At 51.6% G+C, this 21372-nt stretch overlaps 1 protein-coding gene across 4 annotated transcripts in view; it reads left to right on the top strand.

The window, feature by feature from the left end:
- Positions 1–237: 237 nt before the first annotated feature.
- CHRDL2 (chordin like 2) overlaps positions 238–21372 on the top strand; it is a gene marked incomplete at both ends in the record, with an annotated part of 31367 nt that continues 10232 nt past the window's right edge. For 3 of the 4 annotated variants that reach the window (XM_079929653.1, XM_079929656.1, XM_079929654.1), the window contains 5 exons: positions 238–319; positions 10782–10894; positions 14965–15058; positions 17334–17476; positions 19717–19810. In XM_079929653.1, coding sequence (XP_079785779.1) covers positions 238–319; positions 10782–10894; positions 14965–15058; positions 17334–17476; positions 19717–19810 — 526 coding nt within the window. The remainder of the gene's footprint in view (positions 320–10781; positions 10895–14964; positions 15059–17333; positions 17477–19716; positions 19811–21372) is intronic. The other variant, XM_079929655.1, reaches the window with a different exon arrangement.

The raw sequence follows: 21372 nt of genomic DNA, 5'->3' as shown, positions 1-21372 counted from the left end.
CCTCCATCTCTTTCCCTCCGTTCTCTTTCCACCTTCCTCTTATTCCCACCTTGGACCTCCCTTTTTGTCCTCACCACCTTCTTCTCGACCCTTCTCTGAATCTCCACGGTAGCAGCCGCCCTCCCTGGGTCTGTGCATTGCTTTGTGGCGCTGTGCCTCAGTGACCCCCTCATCTCACTTTCTCCCGACTCCCCCTCCCGGCTCAGCGCCTGGGGGCCTGGCCCTGGGAAAGGAAGGATGGTTCCCGAGGTAAGGGTCCTCTCCTCCTTGCTGGGACTCGCGCTGCTCTGGTTCCCCTTGGACTCCCACGCACGAGCCCGTAAGTAACGGGTGGGTGTGCTGGATGGCAGAAGAGGGATGGGAGACCCGGGATGCGCGGGAAAGTGCCAGGACTTGGGACCCCAGACTGTTCTGACAGCCATCCAGGGAGCACCTGTACCGGGAGGGTGGAGACTTCTCTGCGGACCAGTATGGGCTCATGAGTCTGGGAGACTGGGGGGAACTTGGCAAGACTCAGAGCCAAGGGGGCTGCAGCCATGGACCCGAGGAGGAGGGAACTGAGAGCAGTGGGAGAGAGGGCAGGGCGTTGTGCTTTTTGTGGGGGAGGGGCTATGCTTATTCCTAGTAGAGAGTCTGGTACGTTTGGCTGCAAGGGTGTGATGAAGACGAAGAGGCTATTGCATTTAAAGAGAGCCAGTGGAAAGAAAGAAGAGCTAACTAGGAGAACTTTCCCATTGCTTTTCTCTTTTGATGCTCACAACACTCCCATGAGGTGGGTATTATCATTTGCATTTTACAGATGAGAAAACTTAGGCTGAGAGAAGAAACGCGCTCAAGTTTACAGAGGTAGTGAGCTATCCAAAGTCAGGACTCTCCAGTTCCAAATCCTATGCCTTTTTCCCCTGTGTCCCACAGCATGTGAAAGGAACCCTGATTTGGAGTTGTGAGACACTGGGAGGTAGCAGGGCACAGTGAGATAGACCAGGGTCTTCACTATCCCAGATCTGTTGAATACCAGCTGGTAGGAGGGAGGCATGGAGGGCATGTCTCGGAGCCTCAGTTTGCTAATCTATAAAATGGGAGTGAAAAATCCTAGGACTGTTCTGAGGATTAAATTCAAGAAAACATGGAAAGCGACCAGCACCAGCAACTAGCTGGTCCATGGTAGGTTCTTGAAAAACATGTTCCCTAATTCATGCTTTTCCACTTAGATACAGCATAACTGCAAACAGTTTATATAATCTCTCTGAACCTCAGTTTCCTCACTGTTTCCACAATAGGCTGATGGACCTCCTCCCCATCTTCTGCCACTCTCTTGCAACGCTGTGAGGGTGGAAAACAAAACCAAAGATTCTCTTAAAAAGAAGGAAGGAGCTTAGTTCAAACCCTGACATACCCAATAAAGAAACCGAGGCCCAGGGCAGTGGTCTGCTCCAGGTTACACAGGGCGGAGCCTAGGATGAAACCCCAGTTTCCCAGCCTAGAGCTCTTTCCTGTCCACAGCTCAGCTCCCCCATCTCTGCCTTCTTTTGCACGTGACTTTCTGGAGCCGGCAGTGCTGGATTTTGTTTCATTCTTGTCTCTGATCATGAGGGCAGGCTGCATGTCTGGTCGTCTCTGGGCTGCCAGCAGCATGAGACTCATAGAAGTCCTTAGTAACAAGTCCTGAAAAGAGCCCAGGGTTGGTTCAAGTCCTGGCTCTGCCTCTTAGTAGCTGTGTGACTTTTCATAAGTGACAACTTCTCTGAGCCTCAATTTCTGCATCTGTCTAAGACCCATACTCACCTGGAACCCAAACACTTCATGGGAGGATTAAAGGAGGTGACTGTGTTAAGTGCCCAGCACAATGCCTACTACTCAATCAATGTCTCCTCCCCCTCCTGGAGCCCTGGAGGTTTCCTCCTAGTACCTTCCTGTTGTTTCTTAAAAGCGACTTAGCACAGGATGCCCTCCATGCCTGCCTCCCTTCCACTTGGCACATGGCTCTTAACCCCCGAGGCTTTTCTCCAAATTTCGTTGCCCTGGTTGTGTCTTAGAAAGATGTCCTAGAATCAGATCTTTCTGCAGATTGCTCATGTCCTACCCACACCTCTCCTTCTTGCCTCCCACAGTTTGTCAGCCCTCTACAGCCTTGCTTAGGTCACACCTCTTCCAGCAAACTCTCCCTGCCACCTGATGCACTCTGATCTCCCCTCCTCTGTGCCTCCACTGGCCTTTGGGCCATGTTTCTCACTAGGTGCTGCCAGTATTCCATCTCCCCTAGTCTGGAGCCTAGTTCCCGACGGGCAAGAAAAACCTCAGAGCAGAACTGTTGAGTTAATGTGAGGTGGACCGGTAGTCAGAGGGGTGTAAGATTCTGGGATGTCAAAGCCAGAAGAACATTTGAAAATCTTCTACCCCTCGATGTACCAATGCTTATAGTTAAACTGAAGCCCAGAAAGGGGGAGTGACTTGCCCAAAGTCACACAGCAAATTTATTAAAGCAAAGAACAGAGACCTGGATCCTAGTCCCCGATTTGTCACTTACTGGTTGTGTGAATTAGGACAAATCACTTTCCTTCTCTGAGCCTCATTCTGTGTAGTGCTAACAACCTATGAATCTAGAAACAATCCTATAGTCATTTGCCGAGGTCTTATTTGAAGTTCTCCTATGAAGACCCTCGTCTTAGTTTAGTAAGTTTAGTTAGTAAGATATCGAGCCTGTTATAGATATGAAATCTCCTGGTGGCATCTTAGGTGCTTTCAGAAGTGATACCGACAGATGGAAATTCTCAGGCCCATGTGGTGTCTGACTCCTGAGGTGGCCCAGTCCTGCAGATTGCCTAGGTCCTGTGAACATGCGTGGCAGCTTGCTCCTTATTTAAAGCACAAGGGTATTCAAACAAAGGTTATTCTATCCTTGGCTCTATTTCCAGCCACAGATTGAGCCTTGATCCTAGCCCAAACTGAATCTCAACTCCAGCCACAGGCTGAGGCCTAATCCTCAAACACTACCATAGATCAAACCCCTATTCCATTCCCAGCTAGAGCCCTTAGCCAGGGTGGGATCCCTGACCTGGTCACTGACCAGTACTGTTGCCAGTCCCAGGCTGAGCCGCATGCGTACATGATGTCAGTCGCTTTGGGCACCCATCCCTCCCTTCTGTCTGTGGAACAAAAACCTGCCTAGTACCTTGACTCCCTTTCCAGTGCTCTTTCTCCTATGTCAGCTCCTCTTCTTTGTGCTCTTTCCTTACTAATTGTGCCCTCCACACCCCCCTTTAAGGTGTCCAGCACACTTCTGCTTTCTCATCTCTCCCTCCAGCCAATCCTGATTTCAGGAGAGAGTCAGTTATCAGGTAAAAACATCGGCTGCTCTATTCTATCTCCAAGGGTTATATATACTATGGGAATCAAAGTTTTTGTTCCCAGGTGACAAAACCCCAGACCCCATAGGCAGAGATGGGGCGGGAAGGGAGCTCCCATGATATGATATGGTACAGAGGGCAAAGTTGGAATTAGAAGGTCAGGGCTGCAGCCCTGACTCTGCCACCAATTCCAACTGTGACCTGGGGCAAGTTGCCTTTCTCTGCCCCTGAGATTTCCCCAGCTGTAAAGTGAGATGGTTGGAGTCAAATAGATAATCATTGAGGACCATTCCAGCTTTAACATCCCATGAATCTAAGACTCTAAGACCCAAAGATGCTGTTGCCTTGGTTCTGAGTCTGCTCTGACCTTTGGAAAAGGGAGTTGGGAGAGTATGGGTCTGCAGCCTGGTACTCCTGCCCTGCCAGGGAGGAGTAGATAGATGGACTGATTCTCAGACACCAAGAGAAAGTGCCTAGAGGGCCTGGCACAGTGAGTACAGAGGGCTGACATCTGGCTCCAGTCAGGCCCCTCTCTGGGTCTGTCTAGGAGGTTCTGCACCTCCTCTCTCCCACCAGTAGAGGTCTCTGTCTCACTCACTGGCTTGCAGGCTGCGGAGCCGAGCAGGGCAGCAGCTGTGCAGTTGCTCCAGCTGTTGCACCTGTTCCAGGACTGGCCTCTCAAGTTCCCCCAGCCGCTGGCCGCGGTGCCAGGCTCTGGGAGAGGGACCTTGAATCCCTTGGACTCCCAAAGAAGAGGACTGGCATGGGAGCAGTGCTGCTGGGAGGTGCAATGCAGAGATCATTGCAGGCATCCCCCTGCCTCTGGGCAGGATCCCATCCCAGAGGAGCCTGTTCCACACTCTTCTGTTGCAGTCAGGATTCTTCCTTGTGTCTCAGCTAAATCCTTTTGTTTGCAATTTAAAGCCATTTCTTCTGATCCTGTCTCTTAGGGTATGGGTTTTCCTATAATCAGTCTCCACCTACCCAGATCTGAAGACTGGCATTGGAGTTCATGCTGGCAAAAATCAATGACCTTAGACAAGTCCCAATCCCTTTCTGGCACTCAGTGTCCACATCTGTAAAATAGGGGATTGGACATCATCTCTCAATCCCTAACTTTCTAAGATTCTGTAAATCTATAAATGTATATGTCCAAGGCAGAATGGAATGTAAGTAGGGTCTTCTATGCCCCCTGACATTTGCCAGGCAACAGAGCTGCCTTTCCTGGTTTGATGACTCTCTCCTTTGAGGTCCTTCTATGCTCCTGAACATCTGCCATGTGCCAGATACGAATTCAGCTTCAGGGAAGTGAGGGCCCTTTCCCTAGGTTGCACAGCTCAGCCACTGAGGAGCGAGGTTTTTACTTCTGATTCCCTTAGGAGACCTCCCCCATCGAGTGCCAGTGCCCAGAGCAGAGCTTATGTCTCAGAGGGGAGCAAGTTTGTTTGTGTGAAAAGGAAGCTATACATAAATAAACTATGGCTGATTGGGCACAAGGGAAAAGATGTGAACGTTCTCACATTCCCTCGCAGCCTGGCTCTCTCTAAGGTTTTTCCTGAGTTCTCTCAGGCTGGGGACAGGCCAGCCACAGTTCCAGCCCCAGCTCCACCTGGTGCCATTTTCGTGGTCTTATCCAGCCTCTCCTGCAGCCCAGAAGTTTCTTTCTTGTCCTTTCTGTCTCTTTTTGGAAGAATTCCCAGCCACACTACCCACTCCTGACTACCATGAGAGACCTTTATCGTAGCATGAGGGTTTCAAGGCAGAAGGTGCATTGACCTTGGATGGGGCAGTTTGGGAATTTTGACTTACACGTAAAGATCATGGAATCGCTCAGCCGCATACCTCCCCAGGCTCCTGGCCTTTTTGTACATGGTGTTTGGTTTGGTGGGTAATTTGGGAGTTCAGATGATGGGAGATGGAAAGGGGAGGTCAAAGGTTAATTCCCGTTAGGTGGCAAGATCAAAGTGCCTTAAGGGATTTGGCTCTCATGTCACATCATGAATTTCCCTTTTTGTTAAAGCAAGAGGTTTCCAGGATTAAGGACCAGCAATCACCTCCTCTTCCAGAACCTCCCTCAACTCCATTCTTTCATCATGCATTCATTTATCAAGTGCCAACTATGTAGCCTCTGCACGGAACACAGGAGATACAAAAATGAATGAGATCTGGTCCTTGCTCTCAAGAAACTCAGTTTAGTAAGGAAGAGGAATCCATTCAATAAGTATTTCTAATCTAGTATGATGAAAATTGTGACAGAGGGCTGAACTCAGTTCTGTGGGACCCCACAGGAAGGACTGGCCAGTGGCCCGGAAGGACTGGCCAGTGGCCCGGAAGGTTTGGGTGGCTTCACGGGGTGGCATCTAAACAGACTTTGGAAGAATGAGGAGTTGGTCAAACGTTGGAGATGGGGGATCACATTCCAGGTGGAAGAAACAGCGTGTGTAAAGGCACAGAAGCCTGAAGGAATGTGAGTGGGGGCTGGATGGGGGGAGTGAGAAATTTAGCAAGAGGAGGTGAGGCTTAAAAAAGGGCCACCACCGAGAGTTCTGCTGGAAAAGCAAGTGGGAGCCTGCTCGTGACAGGCTGGGGTGACGTGATAACATTGTGACAGATACCAGAGTCTGTCTGATAAATGTTGCTACCCTGAATTCAGATTAGGTCAACCTGTCTCTACCTTGTTAACTCCTTCAAGGTCCAGGTCAGGCACCTTCTCAGGGAAGCCTTCCCTCAAGCCCCCATGCTTCCACTATTTTAGAACTTGTCAACTGTATGTATCATATCTATCTGTCTTCTTCATTAGGCTGTAAGCTCCTTGAGGGTGGGGAGGGTGTCTTATTTAGTTATGTACGAGGCCCATGGACATGTATGACTTGATATACAAAATGCTCAGTCAGTGAATGAATAGCAGGAACTAATGTTACTATTACTAATGATAATAATACATCAAAACTAATGACAATAACATTTACTGCCTGTTGTGCTAAGAACCCCACATTCACCTGGTTATTCAGGCCTGAAACCTCAATCCCATCCTTGACTGCCCTTTCACCCTCTCCACCCACATCCAGTCTGTCTGAAAGCCTACCTACTGTACCTACTTAGTGTTCCTCAAATCTGTACTTTTGCCAATCAGCACTGCTCCTGCCTTGGTCCAGGCCAGCATTATCTCAAAACAGACAACTGTAACAGCCTCTCCCTGGTCTCTCTGCCTCCAGTCTTGCTCTCCAATCCATTCTCCATTCCTGCAGCCGCAGTGTTAATTCTAAAATGAAAACCTGACCATGGGCACACCCCAGTTTAAGGCCTTTCTGTGGCTTTCCTTTGCCCTTGGGGATCTCAAGGCCCTTCGTGAGCCTCTGCCTCTTTCTCCAGCCTGATCTCTGGCCTCTCATCCCTGCCTTCCCATTTTCTCCTCCAGCCTTTCTGACCACTTTCATGGCCATATCCCAGCCCAGATCTGTGTAGGTAGAAGTGGTGTTGAGGGAGTCTGGCTTGTGAGTGGAGCTAGGAGAGTGCAGGGAACCACAGGAAGCAAGGTTGGTGAGGTTGAGACCTGGGAGATTTGACCTTAATGGCAGGCACCATGATGTTCATGCCCTAATAGAATTCTGGGAGTAGAAGGAACACCATGGGAAATGGACTGTTAGGGAAGTTTGGGGTCAGCACCCAGGTCTGGTTTTTGTCTGTTTGTTTTTAACCTACCATTTAATTGAGCATCTAATATGTGGCAGGCATTAGGCATATTACACATATTATTTGACTTAATTCTGCAATAACCCCCAAAGATTATTACTAACCTCATTGAACAGATATGGAAACTGAGGCCTGGAATGTTTAAATAGCTTGTCTAAATGCAGGCTGCAGATAAAAGCCAAATCCAGTTTGAACCCCAGCCTATTGGACTCTGAAGCCAGAGTTTGGGAACTACATACACACTGGGTAAGGGGTTTTGAGGGGTGTGAGACCTGTCCCACTTTAATTCTTCTTTGTCTCTCTAAAGCCTGGAACAGGGCCAATCGTCCTCCACAAACAAAAACTTCCCCACTAATGTCTTTTTTCTGGGTTAGACATCACTGGCGGGGCACGTTAACTCCGAAAGTCCTCTGAGGGAAGATGCAGTTGGCCCCTGAGTTGGAGAAAGAGATGATGGGTGGGATGAGATATGGTGGCGAGGTGGAGAGAAGAAGCAGGGCAGGCCTCAGGCCAGGGCTGGAGTGGGAAGGCCACAGAGGACCAACAGAGAGTGGATGGGAAGGGAGGGCATATGAGAAACAGACTTTGCCTCCTTCTCCATGTCATCGGGATCGGCTGCACTGGCTGCCTGAACCTCATCCTAGCCCCCCTTGGAGCCCCTGAGAGCCTAGGTGTATGGGACCATCAACACATCCGAAATCATGGAAGCTTGAAATGATCGAATCTTAGAAGCACAACATCCTACAACTCCAGAAGCTTTGTGTTCTAATGAAATGTAGAATCTTAGAAACCTAGAACCTTGGAATCTTAGAATTTTGAAATCATGGATTCAGAAACTATCTGTACAGTAAACCCGTGAAGATCCAAGTTCACCCCCACCCCTTATTTTGCAGATGGGAAACTGAGGCTCAGAGAAGGAAAGGAAGAGTCTTCCTCAACATCACACAGTGATTTCGTGGCATAAGAGCTAGATCCCCTTCTACCAGCCACGTGCAAGGATGGGGCAAGTGCCAGGACTGTGGGGACGGAGGCAGCCTGAGGTCTTGGCAGTTCTTCCTCCTGCCTAGTTTTGGCGTGGCCTTGGGCACTCACCTCCCTAGAAGAAGAGGGAGCTCTGGGCAGCGCTTCTCACCTCGGAGGGCGTGGTGGGCCTGGGACTCCTGGGGTTGGGGGACGGCTTGCCAGGCCTCCACATTCTTAGCTGCTGCCAGGTCCGTCCCAGGCCAGGGCTGAGACATTCTCTCTGTCTTCATGCTCTGAGCCGGAGGGGAGGGGGAGGGGTTGCCAACTGGCACAGGGGCCGGGCTACAGGGCCGCCCCAGAGAAGGTGGGACAGGTTTTCTTCAGCAGCAAGCCTAAGACGTAAGGCCACAGCGGTGTTGCAATCGCTCCCTTCTCTGGTGGGGGAGGGACTGAGGAAGAAAGACATTATTCAATCCTCGGAGCATTGGGCTGGCTCTGCGGAGCACCCCAGCTGGGTCTGTGTCCTGCCCTCTCTGCCAGCAGCGGCTGAGAGATAAACACAGCTCATTTGATACGGGCCAGCCGGGGCCTTGCTGGGAACGGGATCTGCTGTCTGATCCCCCCTCTAACCATGCGGGGCTGGAGAGTGGGTGGGGAGCAAACCAAGCCTTGGCCGCCCCAGTGGCCACTGAAGCACAGACTCTGAGGGCATCACGACCACGGCCTCAAATCCTTGTTTGGGGGAGGCCCAAGAGGCAGAGCAGAAGCAGTGCAGGGACCCAGGGCAGCTGGCCTCAGCTTCTCACAAAGGAAACTTTCTAAAGGTTCGCAGTGGCCCTTAGCTCCTGTCCTCCGCTCCAGGTCGTCCCCAGCACAGAGAGGGGACTCTGGCCTCGCGGGTGAGCTGCCCTTGCTACTGTACTGCTTTCGATGCTCTGTGATTCTACGAGTTCAAACATCTAAGAGAATGATTCAGAAAGTGTGAGACTCTAGAAAGTGTGCAGGAGGAGGCATGAAAGGCAATCTCTAGATTCTAGACCAATAGGGGACCCAGAGAAAAAAAGAGTGAATGGGGGATGGTGGCCCGGGGGACCGAGAGAATAAACCTCTAGGCCCTGAGTTTGAGCAAAAAGCCATGGCAGGTGAGGTGAACTAAAGGGATCTCCTCTTGGGAACCTGGGGTCCTGGGTTCAAATCAATAGGTGGGTGGCCTCAGGCAAGTCACTCAGTCTTTGTGATCCTCAGTTTTCTCATCTAGTTTTCTTATAATCATGGTAACGATCCCAATGACCCTGCAAAACTGACTTTATCCTCTTGAATCTTGAAGAGATGATAACGTCCATCTTGCAGGGTCATTGTTACCATAATTATCATAATAATAGCATTCAACTAAGTGTCAGGAATGGGGCTAAGTAAGCACTTTCCAAGCATTATTCAATTTAATTCTCAAAACACTGATGTTAATAAGATAATTAAGTAATTTATGTAAATAGAATATCATCAACAAATGTTGGTTCCTTTCTCCGAATTTCAATCTCATTTAATTCAACACGTCTTTATGGATACTTAGCTTGTGCTGGGCCTCCCAGTTTCTCCCTGAAAGAGCTTAGATTATTCTTTGGATAATGGAGAGGTTTTTGTAGGAATGATAGCATCCCTTCTGGGTTGTAAAAATCATCAGGTACCTGTATGGAGGAGGGTTGGCAAGGATAGGGCCAGAGGCAGAGGAACACTGCAAGGGGGCCTCAACGCCTGACCTGGAGCCCTGACCTGGGGCTAGGTGCTGAGCTGGTGAGAGGTGAGGACATGAGTGTTCTAGACAGAGCTCGAAAGACTGGGCAATTGATGGGCTGTGGGAGGAGAGAAGGGGTGGAGGTCTCAAGAAAGAAGGATTGCAGGAGAGATATCTAACCCACATAAGGAAATAAACTATTCTAGTCATTCTTAGAAGCATTCATCTACATATTGACGACTGATACGCAGATTACAAAAGTAATCAAGTGATGTGCAGTCATAGTACCAATGACTATTTTTAAGGATATTTAAAAGTCAGTTTCCTAACAACCTTTCACTAGGCAGCACTTTGTTTTCCCAATTCAAGCACTTTGCATCAGAGCTCAATGAGATATAGGGACACGGCAGAGTATGAAAGCAAGAAAGCTGCTGTCAGTGGCTTTATTCGAAAGATAGGTCACATGGCCCAGAGAAGGTGTGTGTGTGTGTGTGCGTGTGTAGGCAGGGGAGCAGCAGAGGGCAAGGGAGGGGAGGGTGCAGAGATGTAGTAAATAAATAAGCAAAACGGGACAAAGGAAAAGGAAGCAAGTATGATTATGAGGGCAGAAGGAGCACTACCTTGTGAGTCAGGAGACTTTGGCTGTCATCCCTGCTTGATGACTGACTTACTGTGTGTTTTTCGAGGTGTAGTTTGGCCTCTCTGGGCCTCAGATCATTCATCTAATTATAATAACTAACATTTACACCACAATTTAAATCTGTAAAGCATGTTCACTGCTTAATCCCCTAACCACGCTGTGAGAGAACTGTTAAGGTTCAGAGAGGGACAGTGACATGCCCAAAGTCACACAGCAAGTGTGTGGTCAAGCTGATATTCAAACTCAGACATTCTGGCCCTCTGACTAGGAGAGCATGTCCCGTGGATTCTCCTTCACTTGAGTGGTCCAGATGACATCCTTCCTAGAGCCAGAAAGAAGGAGGGATGAGGCAGGGACTTCAGGCTGGAGCCTCCTGGGACTGACAAAGCACTGGTTGGTTTGCCAGGCCCAGACATGTTCTGCCTCTTTCACGGGAAGAGGTATTCCCCCGGCGAGAGCTGGCACCCCTACCTGGAGCCCCAGGGCCTGATGTACTGCCTGCGCTGTACTTGCTCCGAGGTAGGTTCCTCTGGCCACCTGTGACAGGTATGTCTGGGAGACCTCCAGTGAAGGCACCCCGGAGGGAGGGAGGACAGCCTGACTCTGAGGGTCAGGGGCACTCTGGAACTGGGCCCCCCAGAATCGTGCTCTGTCAGCAGCAACTGAGGGACTTGGGGCCACACCACTTCACTACTGGTTATCTAATACATAGGCATAGATGCCTACTGTGCGCCTCCCAGAGATGAATCACACAGTGGGTCAGTAGCTGGGCTGGGATGAGGACCCAGGCCTCCCATCTCTCATCCAGCCTTCTTTCCTGCTGGTGCCAGCCTCCCTGTGCCCATGCAGCAGAAAACAGCCTTCCTGACCTGACCTCCTAATCCTTCCTTTCCTCGGGCTATCTCCTCCAGCCACCTCTCTTGCCGCCCTGCCTTAGGATGCGTTCTCCCAACACCACTGGCCCAAGTATTTATTCTTTGCAGCTTCACCCAAATGCCACCTCCACCAGGAGCCTTACTTGATCCCTCAGCTGGAAGTATTTTCTTCTGGGAGGCCACATAAGTTTCTCTGTCCCTTTCTCCTGATCACTGTTGGCCAAGTAAAATGGTTGTCTGTGTCTGTTAGTTACTGCCTCGCCTAGATGGAGCCCTGGGAGCAGGTCTTCCTAGGCATTCACTCATGCCCATTTCGGGGTCCTGCAGAAGGCTATACCAACTGGGGCAGAGACCAGATCTTCTGTTAACCTCTGACTCCCCCCAGCCCACTCCAACCCAGCACCCTCCACAGGCCCTTGTACAGTCAACTGGGTGGAATAAACGAGACCCCCATGTGGTCCAGAATCCCCAGGCCAGGCATGGGGTTAGAGGATGGCGAAGGAGGGAGTGATTTAGAACAGGGGTCCCCAACCCACGGTACCGGTCCGCGGCCTGTTAGGAACTGGGCCGCACAGCAGGAGGTGAGCAGTGGGCGAGTGAAGCCTCATCTGCCGCGATGCTCCCCATTGCTCACGTTACTGCCTGAACCATCCCCCCCATTGCTCGCATTACTACCTGAATTAATATTCCCACCCCCCACCCTGCCCTGTCCGTCCATAGAAAAATTGTCTTCCACAGAACCGGTCCCTGGCACCAAAAAGGTTGGGGACCGCTGATTTAGGAGGCTTGAACCCCCTCGGCCCTGGCTCAGCTGCCCAGTCTCATTGATGTGAAGTCTGCAGCTCTCTCTGTCCAGGGGAGGGTGCTGAGGGGAGGGAGTACCTAGCTCCCAGCTGGAGCCAGCCCCTTAGCTCCTCTCTTTCCCTGCACAGCCAAGGCTGTGAGAGCCTCCCTTGTTAAAACAATCCTCAGGGTGGGAGCAGAGAAGAGCTTCTGAGGAAACACTGGGACATGGAGGCGGGGTGGGCCAGCCCCTCTCCTGACTCTGACCACTGGGGTCTCACTCCTCCTGGGGTCTTTCCCTCTGATTCCCCACTGCTTCTACCATGCTGGCCCCTGGTCGAACCTGATGCCAGTGGGAGCACAACCCCCCATCCCTGCTTCCCCTTGGTTTTCCTTAGCACATCTGAGGCCAATCAGCTTTTTCAGAAAGAACTTTGTGAAATATAGCCAAAAAACAGGAAGGAAACCATAACAGAAAATTCCAGACATATCATGCGGTCCAGTTGACAAAGTCCAAGTTTTGTGATCCAGTGGAGCTAATTCATTTCTCCCTCCCCCGAGTTCACACATACACAGTTTCCTCACCCCAAGGGGCTGCAGCCGGCATCCCCCCAATACACCCTGAATCCCTTCCTTCTCTCCATCATCACTGCTCCCCCCTAATCTAAGCCACCTTCCTCTCTCACCTAGGCTGCTATGTGAGCATCCCATGAGGTCTCCCTGTACCCCTTTCTAATCTGTCCTCCGCACAGCAGCTAGAAGGATCTTTTCTGAACAAAAAACTAATCATGTCATTCAAAAATCTCTTAAAACCCTCCAATAGCTTCTCGTTGCACCTAAAGTAAAGTTCAAATTGCCTGCTGTGGGCGCTATGTGATATGACTCTGCCTTATTCTCCAAGCTCATTTCCTACCTGCACCAACACTTCAACTCATTCCGACTTGTTCCTCCACCCGGAATGTTCTTCCCCCAGATCTTCCCAGGAATGGTTCCTTCTCATCTTGCAGTTTATAACATAAAGTTGCCTCCTTATGAGGCTTTCTCTATGGCTGTTTCTAAAATAGTCTAACCTTGTTAACGCAATCACATTACACTGTTTTATTCCTGTTATAAATTTAACATCTGACATGATCTTGTTCCTACTTATTTATTTTTTATAGTCTGTCTCCCCCTGCTAGGGGGGAGCTCCGTGAGACAGAGCTCTTGTCTCTCGCTCACTGCTATGCCCCTAGTGCTCAGAAGAGGATGGGGCGCCTAGCTGTCATGCAGTAAACATTGAGTGAATGAGTTAGTTCCCGCCCCCTCCACCAGAGGCACTTTCATGGAAAGTGCACAGACCCTGCACAGTGCTCACCTGCTGTGTGTCTTAGGCAAATGGACGTCTCAGAGGCTCTTTTCTCATTTTGAAATGGTGGATAATAAATAGTATCTACCTCTAGGGTTGTTGAGACGATGAAGTGAGAGAATGCATTTCTATATAACATAATGCCCATACCTAGTAGCCACTCCAAATGGTAGTTATGACTTTCCTGAGAGGCACCCCTTGGCTGCAAGGCCTCCTGCCTTGCCCCTGCCCTTTCGCCCCCACAGCCTGTCTCTGCCTTACTTCCTGCTGCATGTCGCTCATCATCTCCACCCCTTGGTTCCTTCAACGCCAGAATCAAGAGAGAGATTCTAACTCTTCAGACAACACAGTTCCTCATACTCTACCCTGGTTTCTCACCTGAGGGGCTCCGTTCACCCTCTGGACATTTATCAAACACCCCTGTGGGCCAGGCCTCTAGAAGGCCCCTTCTGGAGCTCAGACCAATCCTGTGGACTCTAGGATGTCCCTTAGCACTGATGAATCCTTGTCATCACTTCTGGCCATCTGGGGAAGCAGTGACCCCAGAGAGACTAAGGCCTGCTCCAGGGTTCTCCATGGGGCAGGAGGCTGCCTTGGGAGAAGTGTTTCGGGGGCACTCAGCTGGGGCTGGAAACACACTTGCCAACTCCAAAGTTTAAACAAAGCTGGCTCCATCTGACTAAGGAAGAGACCATCTCTCCTTCCCCTCTTGGCTCTCATTCATTCACTCATTCGTTCATTCGAACTTCAGCAGGCACTTGTTTGGAGCAAGGCCCTGTGCCCACAATTCAGAGAAGAATAGAGTGAGGCTTGGCCCTTGTTCTTGGGAATTCGTGGCTGAACAGAAGAGACAGATGTAATGGTTTGTTACAACACGGGGCAACGCCCTGACAGCAGAGGGAGAGGAAAGTGTGGGACGTCTGTGACAGGCTGACAAACTGCCTGGGAACATCTCCAGTGGTGGCCTCTCCCTCCAGTTCTTCTGTTTCTGCTCATCTCTGTGAATGCTTCTCTGCCCCTTCTCTCTTGTTTGCTGTATTTGAAAAAGTCCAAGATTTCAGGCCCTTCCTCTGGTACCAATCCCAAGGCTTTGTGTGGGATCAACCACACCTCCCAGAGATTTAGAGAGCAGATCACAAAGCCCTGAGTCTTCTCCACATCCTGGTTCTAGCTGTGTCCCCATCCCTGTCACCTCCCTTTCTGTGTCACACTCCTCTCTTAGCCCTGAGGCTCAGGTCCAGAGGTAAAAGAACAAAGCCCTGGAGTTAAAAAAGCACAGAGTCAAGATCAATGTTAGAATAACCCAGTCTTTTACTTGTATTTCTCAAATACCACAAAGGGACACAAAAGATCTGTGTGAATCCAGGCACACGGTGCCCTCCTCCGTGCGGGGGAGGGACACGGATGGGCGAGCCACACAAATGAGGAGGGGAAGGGGAGAGACTGGACACACAGAGTTTATCACTTTTATCCCATCGCAGGCTTAAAACGAGTACAGTGCCCTGCAGTTGGGAGGGGGTTTGGGGAGAGGACGGTGGGAGACAGTGGCTCCTTGGAACTAGGACTAACCCCTGTGTCCCCTTCAGAGTGCCCATGTGAGCTGTTACCGCCTCCACTGCCCGCCTGTCCACTGCCCCCAGCCTGTGACCGAGCCACAGCAGTGCTGTCCCCGGTGTGTGGGTAAGTAGCCACGCTCCTGCCCTTGTGCCAGCCTCCCGCTTGCCCACTGACCCTTGACCCACTCCTGACACAGGCCTCCAGCTGAAGGAGACCCCTGGAATGAGAGGGGCGGTCTGCAGACACCAGAAGTGTTAAGACACCAAGGTGCTCAGGGGAAGACATCCTCCATGGATCCCCAAGGAGGGCTGGGGTAGCCACAAACTTCTCGTACATAAGTAGCTGTGTTTGGCAGGAAGACAGAGAGAACGTGGAAAATAGCTGAAGGAAAATGGGCATATGCTTGGCTTGTTGACGACACACATGGTCTCCTATCGCTCTTGGGCTGGCCAGAGCCTGAGTGAGTGAACGTGCCTTGTGTAAGTGCAAGTGAGTGAGCTGGGGCTGGGAGGCCCTGCAGCGTCACCCCAGGATCAGCCCAGGATTACCACCAGGGGCTGGGACTGGCCGAAGGAGTTGGAGTACATGTGCTCTGAGATTCCTCCCAGGGCTGGGGTTTAGGGCTGCTGTGTGCCATGATGCTAAATGTCCATGATTTTAAGAATCTGCTGGGAGCCTCTGAGACTCGGATTCTAGGAAGCAGAGGTAAGAGAGAGGAGAGGAGAGGTGGTCTGAGAAGAAACTGGCAGAACCAAGTGGCAAATGAGGGGCAGCCAGTGGGGAGGCCAACTCAGAAGGCAGGGCCACGTTGAGAAGCGCATCCACGCTTAGTAGCGTTAAGGTGATGCGTAGAGCTGATTCACTTCGTTGTCCAGCAGGACCTAACACAGCACTGTAAAGCAATTATATTTCAGTAAAGATGTTAAAAGAAAAAAGTTCAGTTGGGTGAGAAAAAGAAAAAGAAGATGATGAAGGGAGGGAGGCTCCAGGCTGCAGCCTCAGCTCCAGACTCTGGAATCATGGCTCTCCTGGGGAGCTGGGGACCTGTATGGAGGATATATGTAGAGGGGCTCCTTTTCCAAGTGGGACCCCAGTAGGGATCTGACCATGACTCCAGCTTGGGTCATAGTTTCCTGATTCTGGATTCCCTAGGGGAGCAGAGGCTTTGTGCCTCATCCCGCCTAGTGAGGGGGCATCACGCCTCCTCCCCCGCTGAGGCTGACCCCGGGACTCCTGACCAGGCCTTGCGGACTGTGCCTTGGCCCAGACCCCTTCTTCGTCTCAGGCTCCTCCCTCCCTCTGTCTTACCCAGCCTTGCCCCTTTCCCTGCCTGGTCTGCGTGTTCTTCAGCTCCCAAGACTCAGCTCAGCCATCAGCCCCTTCAGGAAGCCTTCCCTGACCACCTGAGTTAGGGGCGCCTCCTCTGTACTGCCACAACTTCTGTGCTTCCATCGCCCTAGCCCATACCACACCAGTGTCACTGCTTGGGGCCTGTCTCTACCCAGTGAGACTGTCAGTTTCCTGATGGGAGGGGCCGGGTCTTATTCGCACTCCATTCCCATTGTGTAGCATGGCGCCTGGTGCAGAGAAAGTGCTTAGTAAGTATGTCTTGAAAGAATGAGCAGGTTGTGACCACCTAGAGGGGTGGGATAGGGAGGGTGGCAGGGAGGGAGACGCAAGAGGGAGGGGATATGGGGATATATGTATAGGTAGAGCTGATTCACTTTGTTATAAAGCAGAAGCTAACACACCATTGTAAAGCAATTATACGCCAATAAAGATGTTTAAAAAATAAAATTAAAAAAAAAAAAGAATGAGCAGGTTCCCCCTGAACAGGAGGCTTACCCCTCTACCCAGCAGGATGAGGGCTGGCTAATTGGCAGGTGACCGGGAGGGGGCTCTGGTGGCCAGGGAATGGCAGGAGCTGACGCCAAGCTTACACAAGCGCAGTCCGTATCATACCAGCTGACTCCACTAGGATGAAACTCCATATGGGACCTTGTCTTGTTCACTGCTGTATCCCCAGTGCCTAGAACAGTGCCTGGCACTAGGAGGTGCTCCACGGATGCTTATCGAATGTTGAATGAACTCACACAGGTCCCCACCGAGTGGGGCTCAGTGTACCTGAAGCATCTGGCCTTGCCTTCTTGCTCCGACCAGCGCCAGCTCTGAAACTGAGGGGCTCAAAGGCTATGGGAGGGAGTGACATAGTCAGACATAGGTGTCCCGGGGACCTCTTCATTCACTGATAGGAGGTCTGGCTGGGAAGGCTGAGGCCAGAGCTTGGTTTAAATGATAGCAAGGGATAGGATACAAAAATTTCAGAAAAGTGCCCAAGTTAGTTCTGGCGAAGCTCTTCAACCGTTTTCTCCTTCCTCCTTCCCCTTCCCACCTGCAGAACCTCACACCCCCTCTGGGCTCCGGGCCCCGCCAAGGTCCTGCCAGCACAACGGGACCACGTACCAACATGGAGAGATCTTCAGTGCCCACGAGCTGCTCCCTTCCCGCCTGCCCAACCAGTGTGTCCTCTGCAGCTGTACTGTAAGACCTGCTACTTCCCTTTAGCACAGGCCAGTGGTCTGGGCCTGCAGAGCACAGTGGTGTGGACTGGGGGGGGTAAGGGGAATTGTTCCTCCTGGTCAAAGGACAGTGAAAGTGAGTGGGCTCAGGGAGAAGGGAACATCTGGGACTTGGAATGTCCTGCCTTTCTCTGGGCTTCCGCACCCTCCTAAGCTGCCTGGTCACCTTGCACTGACATTTGCCATTACTGTGTCCCCCAGTAGACTCTGCACTCCTTGAGGGGAGGGGATATGTTCAACTCATTTCTATATCCCCCACTACACCCAGCTCAGGGCCTGGCACACAGATGTCTATAATGATTGTTGAATGAATGAGTGAATGAGTAAATGATCAGTTATCAATCCTGGGGCACAGAGACAGAGCCAGACTGCTTGCAGTAAATGCAGTTTAATCTGAAGCTGCTTAAACTCCCCTGCTGTGGTCGGAGTTGGGCCTAGGGACAGGCAGGGCTGAACCAGCAGTGTTATCAGGGGACAGAAACCGAAGCCAAGCAGGGCCTGAGCTGGAAAGTCTTCCCCTCCTCCTCAGGGTGGGTTCTGGGCCTGGCCCTGCTGCATGTTTGCAGGTGGCCTTTGGCATGTCACCCTCATCCTTGGGCTTAGCGCATCTGTGCTTTGGTGGGAGAAACTCCTGCCCTCCTGATTTCCCTACTACCTGACCATCGAACTTCTCTGGGCCTCAGTTCCTCTGAGTGTGTAAGGGAGTCTGACCAGGTGATCTCCAAGGTCCTCTCCATTTAAGATAATAATCTGATTCAGTGGTGATGAGAGGATAAGAGACCGAGACCCATGTTTCAGCCCCAGCTCTGCCATGGTTCCCTGTGTGACCTTGAGAGAGTCACCTCTCTCAGGCCTGCCTCCCATCTTTTCAGTGAGAGGATCTCACCCCTCCAAGAATCTGAATTTTAAGATATCTGTGCTGCAGAGCAAACAACTTAATAATAACAAGAGTGACCACTTAGAAATCAACGGAGAGAATGGTTAGTTTTGCAGGGCCTGGGCCTCTTGCAGTGGACTAGTACACTGTACCTACTAGGAAATGCCTTATGTTTATATACAGCATCCCAGTGGCCCTATGAGGGGGATATCACTATTCATAGTTTTTAGATAAGAAAACTGAGGCTCAGAGCAGTTAAGCGATTTGCCTAAGGTCACACAGCTAGTTAAGTGGCAGACTCAGAATTCAGACCCAGGGCCATATAATTCCAAACCCACATTCCTTTACCTGCACTGTGTGGCTTCCTGTGAAGGGATGACCACCTAGATTAGCAGGGGCTGTGGGAAGAGACAGAACTGGTGGTGGTGGGGTGGTAAGAAGCATTCTTGTGACCCCTTGTCTCCTCTCCCTGGATACTTGGGTCTCCCCTTCTTTCTTCTGATCCCTGTTTATATGGGAGTGGTTTGAAGGATCAGAATCCTTACTTCTGAGACTCACTGGAAAAGGAATAGGGAAAGGACTCAAGGTAATATCACTTCCTCCCAGGTACACATTGTGCCTCGCAGTTTAACAAGGGTTTTCATAACCATTCCCTCATTTGATTTCACAACCCAGATGGGAGTGCCCCCATTTCACAGAGGAAGAAACTGAGGCCCAGAGAAGAGAAGTGACTCACCTAAGGTCATCTGGCCTCTGACTCCCAGACGGCCCTTTCTCCTGCAGTCTTGCCTTTGCAGGCTGCATCCTGAAGTTTGGGAAACCTCGAGTTTCAGTAAGAGCAAGATGAGCCCAAGTAGTCATGCACTCATCCCCTCCTCTATGCTGGGCTCCCTGTTCTAGGCCAGGGGAGAAGGACACTGATAGCAGTAGGAAAAGCCTGAAGACTGGGTTCTAGTCCATTCTGCCCAGCTGTGTCTCTGACGTCAGAAGGTCCAGGCCCCTCCGCAGTCCCTCCTCATCTGTAGGATGGGAGAATCTCACCTCATTGGGTTGCTGTGAAAGCCTAGGGAGAGGCTGGGTACAAAAACACTTTAGAAGCTGAAGGGTAACGGTTACCTCAGGGCCTGGGTAAGAGTGGGAGGGGTACAGGGACCCCGCCTCTGAGATGGCTGGGCCGTGCCCAGGACACTCTACTGCTCCCTCCCTCCCCACCTCAGAGGGGACCCCAAGGCCATTTGCCCCCGCCCCGGGCAGGGGTTCTCCCAGCCCCAACGCTGGTCCTCAACAGAGCTCATCTCCCAGCTCCTGTTTGCTCTGTCTGTCAGGAGGGCCAGATCTACTGCGGCCTCATGACCTGCCCAGAACCGGGCTGCCCTGCACCCCTCCTGCTGCCCGCCTCCTGCTGCCAGGCCTGCAAAGGTGAGTCTGTCCCTAGATCTGGCAGTGCCCGCCCATCCCACTGCAGGGACCTAGCCATGGACTGTTAGGGGGGAACCTCAGGGAACACCAAGCATGTAGCAAACCATTCTTTCCTCAGGGCGGTGGCTTAGCTGCAGCCTCTAGAAAGCTAAGCCTGTGTCAGAGGCTGATGTGCATTATTTTTTATTGCAATCTCAGGGAGCAGGAAGGAGGGGAAGGGAAAGTGAAGCAGGGAGGGAGGGAAAAACAACACAGGAATGTGTTGGGGAGCTGGCCTTTGCTTGATATCAAGTGTGACCTATTGCTCTAAGTGACCTCCTGCTCCTCAGAAAAGTCTGGAGGTGATAGAGGAGGAGGTGGAACTTGCCCACCTGCCACCAACTCTCACTGGTCAAAGATTCACCCCAAGGCGGGGTGATTCCCTCACACTCCCCGGTTGTGCTAGGCTGTCCTGGGAGCGGGAGGTGGGAGTGGGGCAGGGTAAGAAGTGGGGGCAGAGACATGGAGGAGGTGTGGCACGAGGGCACCCGCTGGCAGGGTGAGTCTGAGGGAAGCTGGCTGGAGCCCATGTGAAGGGGGTATTGCTGCAGTGCCTGCAGTGAGGGGACAAAACCCCTGCAATCAAATGAGGCCAAGAGGATCAGAAGAGGCACAAGAGAGGGGTCTGTACAGGCAGTGACCGTGTCTCTTCCTGTCTTCCTCATGGCAGAGCTGGGCACAGGCCTGGGCTTACTGGAGCTCAGGGCACCTGTGTCAAGCAGAATCCAGGTAGCATCTCTGTATAGCACAGAGAGAGGCAACACACTGACGAGTGCGGGGCAAGCAGCTTGGGCAGAATGAAGTGCACAGATGGCCGGACTGTCCCCTGTGGGCAGGACTTGAGGAGGGGAGTGTTGCACTATAGAACGTTTCCCCAGATGTTGGCACTGTGGAAGGGCACCGGGCCAGGAGCCAGGTGATCCCAGTTTAGTCCTGGTTCTTCCAGCTAATTCCTGCAGATTCCTTCCTCTCTCTGGGCCTCAGCTGTGCTGTGTGTGCACTGAGAAATCGGCCTTGGTGATTTCTAATGTACAGGCTGATTCCAACGTTCTGGATCTTTGAACCCAGAATGCTCAGTGGTAGACACTCTGTATGTGAGGCAGGGGTGAAGGGGAGAGAATCCCACTCAGGGATCTAGGAAGCTGCAGGACTCCAGAGGGTTTTGTGTGCTGGTGCCCCAGGATGTAGGGGATGGAGGAGTCCTAGGCTGTTCCAGCTGGAGGGGCAGAGGGGCTAGAGGGCAACCACGGGAGGGTATGGTGTAGACCAAGTCTGGTGACTTCATGCGTGGCTGGACAGAGAGGCTTCCCAGGGGACTGCAGCTAAGCAGGCTGGGATTCAGAGCCCTCGGGCCATCTGTGACGACACTGAACAAGATGCTCTGGCCCAGCCAGGTGGTTCAGTCTTAAGTGACCAAGAGGCCAGTGTGGGGAAACTGAGGCAGTGGCCCAGTTGTAGGGACTTCATCAACCTAAGGGTGAGGCGACGCTGTAATGAGAAGTAGGAATAAGGCCCCACTGGGG

The sequence above is a fragment of the Stenella coeruleoalba genome (assembly GCF_951394435.1).
Source record: "Stenella coeruleoalba genome assembly, chromosome: 8".
NCBI lineage: Eukaryota > Metazoa > Chordata > Mammalia > Artiodactyla > Delphinidae > Stenella > Stenella coeruleoalba.
The sequence above is the reverse complement of the archived record's forward strand: the minus strand, read 5'-3'. Positions and strand labels throughout refer to the sequence as shown.